We start from the raw sequence: 9,887 nt of genomic DNA, 5'->3' as shown, positions 1-9,887 counted from the left end.
GTAAAAATCTTTTATTATCAGGTTACATTGATTTAATAATATTAGTAATGACTTAAATCACTTAAATTAACTAATGACAAGACATCTAGAAACGTCTAAGAGAGTTTTTTTTTAAAAATACGCCTTTTGGAGCACCTGAACATTTGGTTTCCAGTAAGAACGGATTTAGAGTTAAGCAGGTAAAATACAATAAGTTAAAGAGGAAGTGTTTTTATTTGTTATTGTTTACATCTCAGTCCAGCATGTTGACACACAGCCGGTGAAACCACAGTTTGAATCTCCACATCGATGTTGTTTGACCTGCAAATCACCAAATCAGACAACCGGGGACCCCTTGATTGTAAAACGGGGTCACGTAGCACCAATATCAAAAAACAAAAAACAACACAAAGAAAACATGGAAGGAAAAGAACCTCGAGCATAAAGAACGAGGCCGGCGATATTCTTTATATTTGTTCTCATTTTCAACGAATCTGATGACCAAAGAGACCAAAACCAACCCGTCTATGCAACATCGGTTGAAAAAAAACAAACATAAATATGTAATTTAATTTAAACAAAATGCTCAGTAATTTCATAAAACAGCTGGGCCCCTGTAGTTATTAAACATTACTCAAACAGGAGGAAACAGTGCATTTGTTGGGGACTATTTTCAGCGGCGGATGAATCCACATTTGGCGCTCTAGTGAAATAATAATAATAATAATTTGAATCTTGAAAATAATTTTCAAAAATGGCGCGAATGGAGAAAGAAATGACCAAACGGAGCTCTGACATTCGTCTGTTTGAGATCGTTGACAATATTATAAAATATAGGAAAGCACCAGACTAATTCTTTAAGACGCATTTTTACAAAAACGCTCTCAAAAATGTCGCGAGTCGGCCGTCTCCCCGTGACGTGATATATGGGGGAGGGGGGGGTCAGTTCTTGATGGTGATGAGGGTTTGGTACAGCGGCTTCACCACGATGTGGAGGAAGAGCGAGTTGTCCGTGAGGTACTCGGACGTCCGGCGGTGCAGGTCGGCCTCGGCCAGGAAGTCCCCAGTCTCCTCCGTGCTCTGGTGGAAGTTGTAGACGTGCTTCACCACCACCTTCCCTTGCTGCTGAGCCATCACCAGCACCGTCTTCTGGAAGTTCACCCCGGCGAAGTCCGCGCTGGACGTGGCCGGCGTGACGATGATTCGAGGGCGCCCTCCCTCCGCGCGCGTCGGCTGCATGGCGCCGGCCTCCGCGTACGTCGGCCTCATGCCGACGGGCAGCCAGCGCGGCGAGAACATGGCGTTCCAGGTCACCCGCTTGCTGGAGTCGTGGCCGCTGGGCCCCAGCTGGGTCTGGAAGCTGGTGCTGCGGTCGTCCCGCGACGGGTTGCCGATGATCCAGGGGGACCCCCACAGCGGGGACAGGTAGTTCCTCGGCACGAAGAGGCTGCAGTTCACGTCGAAGAACTTGGCCATGTGCATCGGCGACGCGGAGTGGAACTGGTAGGACATGTACAGCAGGTCGCGCACCGACTCCTGGTAGCGAGCCAGGACCGCCGAGTGCGTCTGCAGGCGGAAGAGCTCGCGCGGCGGCATCATGGCGTAGCGCACGGCCCTCAGCATGTTCTCCGCCGTCAGGCCGTCCGGCTCGTTGTGGGCGATCCAGGCCTCCAGCGCCGCGAAGAGCTCCATCTCGCTCTGCAGGACGAGGTCCGAGCGCCGCAGCAGCGACATGAGCAGCTGGCCGCCGACGCTCGTCCACTCGCCGCTCCGCAGCACCGACGACAGGTTCCAGGCCATGAACTGGAGGCAGCTGTCCCGCAGGGTCGAGTCCCCGACCCGCAGGGCGTACTCGTACCAGCCCGCCACGTGGCCCGAGGGAGAGTCCCGCGCCAGATTCTGGGTCATGTACTGGGTGATGCCCTGCTGGAGGCCCAGCACCTGGTACTTGGCGGCCAGCTTGTGGAGAGGAGTGGCGTGGTCCAGACGCAGGGAAATCTCCCCACAGTACAGGTACCTGCTCAGGGAGGAAGAAGAGGAAGAAGAGGACGTTATTGTTAACCTATTGTGTCACATGACATGAATACAGAATGTGACCATTTCATAACTTGTAAAGCTTTTAATGGCTAATGTGAGCAAACAGTTAATCTCTAATATTCTTCCTCTTTCAGCTATTTGGTTCCCTATCAAAAGCCAGGGTTTGGTTTGTCCGTTCTGGGCTTCCGTAGCAACATAGCAGACTATAAACGACTTATTCTAAGGTCATTAAAACACAAAGATTCTTATTTTTAGGTGATAATACAGTAAATAGACCTCAAAGATTTAAAACGCTTTTTTAAATTTCATTTTGTGGTGAAAAGTTCCAGAGATTTCCGGTCTACTGCAGTTCAGGTTTTAATCGACCTCATTAGCGATTTGAGATAAGAATAGATCGTGTTATTGATCGCTGCGGCAGCTCGGGCTCCTCGGTGTCTGGTGGGAGCTGCAGTTCACCGATCGGTCCGTTACGGTCCGCGTTGGGACATCGTCGATTGTCGGGGGAGGCGTCACGACCTGACCGACACCCAGAGGGCGAGACACCCGAGGGTGAGACACCCTGAGGGGAGGGTGAGACACCCGAGGGCGAGACACCCTGAGGGGAGGGCGAGACACCCGAGGGCGAGACACCCCGAGGGGAGGGCGAGACACCCTGAGGGCGAGACACCCGAGGGCGAGACACCCCGAGGGGAGGGCGAGACACCCTGAGGGCGAGACACCCGAGGGCGAGACACCTGAGGGCGAGACACCCTGAGGGGAGGGCGAGACACCCTGAGGGGAGGGCGAGACACCCTGAGGGCGAGACACAAGACACACAAGGGCGAGACATCCAGAGGGCGAGACACAGACACCTGATGGCGAGACACCCTGAGGGTGAGACACCCTGAGGGCGAGACACAGACACCTGATGGCGAGACACCCTGATGGCGAGATACCGCGAGGGCTCACGCGCTCCCACCTGATGAACCGGTCGAACACGGCGGCGCAGTCGGCGCTCTCCTTCAGGACCAGCGTGCTGCCGTTGCGGCTCTGCAGCAGCTCCTCGAACACGGCGCTCTGCAGTGACAGCACCAGCGCGTGAGCCGCGATCACCTTCACCTCGTCGGCGCTGGGCGTCTCCACCCTCAGGGACACGTCGCTGCCGTTGCCCTGCAGCAGCAGGGCCTCCAGGCGCTGCACCAGGGTCAGCGAGTGGCTGATGGTGTCCGCGCCAGAACCACCACCGCCGGCGTCCTGGGTGGTGTCAACTTTCAGTGAGCCTGGTGGAGGAGTGGAAGCATGGAGAAGAAATAATACTGACGGTAGTTTTAGACAACAAACAGTTATGTTTGTATGTGCCGACCAATAGATGACATGATGACATGATGACTAGTTGACATGACTAGATGACATGACATAATGACATGATGACATGATGTCTAGATGACATGTTGACTAGATGACTAGACATGTTGACATGATGACTAGATGACATGATGACATGATGTCTAGATGACTAGATGACATGACGACTAGATGACATGATGACATGATGACTAGATGACTAGATGACATGATGACTAGATGACATAACATAACATGATGACTAGATGACATGATGACTAGATGACTAGATGACTAGATGACATGATGACTAGATGACTAGATCACATAACATAACATGATGACTAGATGACATGATGACTAGATGACATAACATAACATGATGACTAGATGACATGATGACTAGATGACATGATGACTAGATGACATGATGACTAGATGACTAGATGACATAACATAACATGATGACTAGATGACATGATGACTAGATGACATGATGACTAGATGACATGATGACTAGATGACTAGATGACATAACATAACATGATGACTAGATGACATGATGACTAGATGACTAGATGACATGATGACTAGATGGCATGTGGTGACTAGTTGACATGACTAGATGACATGACTAGATGACATGATGACTAGATGACATGATGACTAGATGACATAACATAACATGATGACTAGATGACATGATGACTAGATGACTAGATGGCATGATAACATGATGACTAGATGACATGATAACATGATGACTAGATGACATGACGACTAGATGACATGATGACATGATGACTAGATGACTAGATGACATGATGACTAGATGACATAACATAACATGATGACTAGATGACATAACATAACATGATGACTAGATGACATGATGACTAGATGACATGATGACTAGATGACATGATGACTAGATGACTAGATCACATAACATAACATGATGACTAGATGACATGATGACTAGATGACATGATGACTAGATGACATAACATAACATGATGACTAGATGACATGATGACTAGATGACATGATGACTAGATGACATGATGACTAGATGACTAGATGACATAACATAACATGATGACTAGATGACATGATGACTAGATGACATGATGACTAGATCACATAACATAACATGATGACTAGATGACATGATGACTAGATGACATGATGACTAGATGACATAACATAACATGATGACTAGATGACATGATGACTAGATGACTAGATGACATGATGACTAGATGACATGATGACATGATGACTAGATGACTAGATGACATGATGACTAGATGACTAGATGACATAACATAACATGATGACTAGATGACATGATGACTAGATGACTAGATGACATGATGACTAGATGGCATGTGGTGACTAGTTGACATGACTAGATGACATGACTAGATGACATGATGACTAGATGACATGATGACTAGATGACATAACATAACATGATGACTAGATGACATGATGACTAGATGACTAGATGGCATGATAACATGATGACTAGATGACATGATAACATGATGACTAGATGACATGATGACTAGATGACTAGATGACATGATGACTAGATGGCATGTGGTGACTAGTTGACATGACTAGATGACATGACTAGATGACATGACTAGATGACATGACTAGATGACATGATGACTAGATGACTAGATGACATGATGACTAGATGACATGATGACTAGATGACATGATGACTAGATGACATGATGACTAGATGACTAGATGACTAGATGACTAGATGACTTGATGACATGACTAGATGACACGGTGACTAGATGACATGTGATAACCTGTTGACATGACTAGATGACACGGTGACTAGATGACATGTGATAACCTGTTGACATGACTAGATGACACGGTGACTAGATGACATGTGATAACCTGTTGACATGACTAGATGACACGGTGACTAGATGACATGTGATAACCTGTTGACATGACTAGATGACACGGTGACTAGATGACATGTGATAACCTGTTGACATGACTAGATGACATGGTGACTAGATGACATGTGATAACCTGTTGACATGACTAGATGACACGGTGACTAGATGACATGTGATAACCTGTTGACATGACTAGATGACACGGTGACTAGATGACATGTGATAACCTGTTGACATGACTAGATGACACGGTGACTAGATGACATGTGATAACCTGTTGACATGACTAGATGACACGGTGACTAGATGACATGTGATAACCTGTTGACATGACTAGATGACATGATGACTAGATGACATGACTAGATGACACGGTGACTAGATGACATGTGATAACCTGTTGACATGACTAGATGACATGTGATAACCTGTTGACATGACTAGATGACATGATGACTAGATGACATGACTAGATGACACGGTGACTAGATGACATGTGATAACCTGTTGACATGACTAGATGACATGACTAGATGACATGTGATAATTAGTTGACATGACTAGTTGACTAGATGACATGTTGACTATGTGACATGATGACATGTGATGACTCGTTGACACCGGGCCGATCTATCGGGCCAATAGGAGGCCAGTATCATCCAATTCCACTCCATTGATCCGTCCGGATGCATAATGAGGGATTGTGGGTCACGTTTAATTAAAGCTTTGTCTCAACTGAGGCGATTGTAGCACACCACCCCCCCTCCTCCTCCTCCCTCACCATCACCCCCCCCCCCCCTTCCTCCCTCACCATCACCCCTCCCCCCCCTCCTCCTCCTCCCTCACCATCACCCCCCCCCCTTCCTCCCTCACCATCACCCCTCCTCCTCCTCCTATTTGGCTCACGAATAAAGAGAATAAAGTTTAAATACTTAGAGGATTAAGTTGTTGTATTAAAAGGATTGTTGTCACAGTAAACAAGGAAGCCCCCCCCCCCCCCCCCCCCCCCCCCCGGGGGAACAATATATTACTTTGTTATATATAAAATACACATGTTGGTTCTGTTGGCTGTTGATGTAATGAGCTTAATGAAACCCAGATCCAGATACCAGAAGACCCCTGGCTGTGAGTCCTATGTGGGACCCGTCCATCCACCAAGACCTCCTCCCTAAGTGGACTCCTTTACAGCGTCAAAACCAATCCAAATAACGGCGATGCAGTCAGATCTTGATATAAACAATTATTTCCAGATTGTATCATATCTACTGTATATCAGCAATTTTAATTATTACAGCCTGAATCTCTCCAGTGAATAAAAGACATTATACAGATATTATGTTTGGGGCTCAACAACCATTTAAAACCATTTCGGACCCTTATTATTACTATAAATAAAGATTAAATGGAGCTTCAAGACATTAGTTATCGTTAACCTTCAGTTCTTCTGGAAATGTTTTTGCTGTAAAATCAATATTCTGTAAATCAATATTCTGTTTAATCGCATTTCACTAAAACGTCGCTCTATAAGTTCACTTATTATTTTTACAAAAAGAACATAAAACATTTTAATAAATGAAAAGACTCCAAAACCATCAAACAAACTCCGCTCAGCGACATTAAAAAACGAAGAGGATAACGAGGTCCGAGCATCGAACGACCAACTGACCTGCGGCAGCTGCTCCCCGGAGCGGACCCAGAACCAGAACCAGAATCAGGACCGGGACCGGCATCCCAACGTGGACTCGAGCACCTTGTTTCACCATCTCTGCCCGTCGTCCGTCTGTCTTCACCGTCGTCTGTCTGGACTTCTGTCCTCTCTGCTGGGAGGACGGGGGGGGGGGGGTCTGGGTCTGAATGTGGGGCAGGGGGGGGGGGGGGGGGGGGGTTCTCCTCGCCTCATCCGGCCCGCCGCACTCACACACACACGCACACACACACTCAGAACCATCGATCAGTGGGTGGAATCAGGCCTGGCTGTATTTCCATGACTTTCCTGTCCTTGGGTATTAACGCTTGCTGCATATCGATTGGACGAGGAGGCAGTGAGGGGGGAGGGAGGGGGGGGAGCTGGCACCTCGACACGACATTTACAACTGTTGTTAAATATTATTTAATCTTTATTTATTTAAAGGCGCTGATCACACGGGCACTAAGTCGTTTCACATAGTTTTGGCCCATTATTATTTTATATATATATTTCTCAACACTATTTACATGTATGCAGCTTAGCTGCTTCAGAATTTACAATCTATAATATAAAAGATAATATATATATATATATAAAATAATAATAATGGGCCAAAATGTGAAATTACATAGTTGCCCGTTGTGTATTAAGATATCACAGCCTTTGTCTAAACATTTAACTTAGAAAATCTTTAATTTACGTTTAAAATATACATATATAATCAATACATTTGTTCAGAAATAATAAACAGATATGCACATTGTATCAATAAATGACAGCATCCATGATATTAATGCTCTGAGTGTAATGCACTTTTCACCCTTATTTTGAAATATCTTTCTGAGGGAGACAAGTTACAATATAAATATTAATATAAACAGACAGGAAACACAACCATTAAACGCGCGAGGAAGATGTTGTTTCCTTTACTTCCTTTCAGGGTTAAAAAGACATTTCATTCATTTTCTCATAGACTTCCATACAATTGGACTTTTTAAATTTGTTTGCAACCAGTCGCCCCCTGGTGGTCAGTAGAGAATGCAGCTTTAACACATGAAGCATAGACTTCTATACAACCAGAGGAGTCGCCCCCTGGTGGTCAGTAGAGAGAATGCAGCTTTAACACATGAAGCATAGACTTCTATACAACCAGAGGAGTCGCCCCCTGGTGGTCAGTAGAGAGAATGCAGCTTTAAGACATGAAGCATAGACTTCTATACAACCAGAGGAGGCGCCCCCTGGTGGTCAGGAGAGAGAATGCAGCTTTAACACATGAAGCATAGACTTCTATACAACCAGAGGAGTCACTAATATTCTCCTTTTACTTGTCCTGCTATCTCTCTCATAGCTTTTGGTTCATTTGACTTCCCAAAACACAGGATTTTAAAAATGACATGTTGATCCAGTGGAACTACTTTCTACAAGGAAATAGTCCCTTTAAAACCAAAACCGAAGCTTTCTGCCTAATTGGATACGACCAGCTAGTGAGACAATGTGTTTGTTTTGTACTTTGAGGTGAACCTAACTGTAGATATTAAGTGTATTTACAGACCGTGTCCACTAGAGGGCAGACCGGCTGCATCTCACCAGCAGTCAGTTATTCACGTTGACCTCATACATGATGACACACATGATACCGGAGTTTTCTCTCTTTAAAAACATGTTTATTGGCATTTTAATGCCAAATAACCAAACTGACACAAGAGTAAAAGAATATCGTGAGGAAAAGGAAGTAAATTGATTCAGAGAAAGTGACATTAGGTGTTTTATTTATAAACATGAACTGATGTTCACATGAGAGTGGGCTGGGTCATATGCAGAAAATACCAAACATCACAATATTTTAGAGCAAGTACCTACATTTCGGAAGCGGAAGTTAAGGTGGAGAAGAGAGGGATGTAGGAGGAGGCCCACCAGGGGGCGCTAGTGGTGATTGTAGGGGCGGGGGTGTTGACGGGCTACCAGATGATGAGACGGTCCTGCAAACGGTAGCTTCTGGCATTGCAAAACGGTCTGCAGTGACCCTGTAGGAAGCTCCACAGGCCAGCCAGTAACTCCACACCGGCACCTCCATCTCATGGCTCCACCCATGTTGTCTTTCTCGGGGAAGCATCTGGATCAGCACGTTGATGCTGGTCCTGGATCGCCTGAAGGCTGGTCTCAAGTCCGCAGGGCAAGAATTGAGACACGGTCCTTTAATTGGGCATCATTTTGACTTAGGTTATTTTTTTAAACATAGTTTATTAATTGTTGTAATATTAATTCATGTAGTATATGTATTTATTTGTGTTTTGTCTATTTAATAATAAATAATGATTTAAAATCCAGTCTACCAGACTTAAATGTCCCTCTGAAAGCACAGCTGTCCTCTGTCCTGGTTCATGACTCATGGCGTACGAGGCAGACGAGGCACTTCTTGCATTAATGATGTTTGTGCATCTAACCGTACGAGGCCGGTAATATTACAACAGCCCTGCAATACATATGAACATCAGCAGTGTTAACATGTAATCTGTTTTTGAGGAGTTTCTTCAATCTAGTATGAATATAGTATGAATAGACACAATATTAGAAACACCTTTTAGTCTAACCCAATAAAAACAGTTAACAGCTCCCTAAAGCATGAAATCCATACTTGCATTCGTTTTTTCTTTTAGTAAACTCTCTCATGTATAAAGTAGATTGCGTACCTGCTGCAGCTTGATATTTATTGCACAGGGGTAAGAACTCTCTCGCCTTGGTGCCCACTGTGGACAGCTGAACAAGATGGATTTGTGGGTTCATTCATGTCCCTGCAAATGCTGAGGGGGGGGGTCAGCGGAGAGCGGGGACGGATGAGAGCCCCACCTTGCACAGCTCCGTTACCCCCCCCCTTGTACACACACACACACACACACACACACACACACGATTGGTGGGGGTCTGAA

The 9,887-nt window shown here is 45.5% G+C and overlaps 1 protein-coding gene across 1 annotated transcript; it reads right to left on the bottom strand.

The window, feature by feature from the left end:
- Nucleotides 1–921: 921 nt before the first annotated feature.
- LOC117749138 (BTB/POZ domain-containing protein 17-like) lies at nt 922–7,036 on the bottom strand. The gene is made up of 3 exons (XM_034559359.1): nt 6,940–7,036; nt 2,975–3,275; nt 922–1,996 (listed from the first exon to the last, which is right to left on the bottom strand). The coding sequence occupies exons 1-3, from the start codon at nt 7,034–7,036 to the stop codon at nt 922–924; spliced, it is 1,473 nt and encodes a 490-aa protein (XP_034415250.1).
- Nucleotides 7,037–9,887: the final 2,851 nt, after the last annotated feature.

This window comes from Cyclopterus lumpus, chromosome 19, assembly GCF_009769545.1.
Source record: "Cyclopterus lumpus isolate fCycLum1 chromosome 19, fCycLum1.pri, whole genome shotgun sequence".
NCBI classification, from domain to species: Eukaryota; Metazoa; Chordata; class Actinopteri; order Perciformes; family Cyclopteridae; genus Cyclopterus; species Cyclopterus lumpus.
Note: the sequence above shows the minus strand (reverse complement) of the source record. Positions and strands in the feature narration are given on the sequence as shown.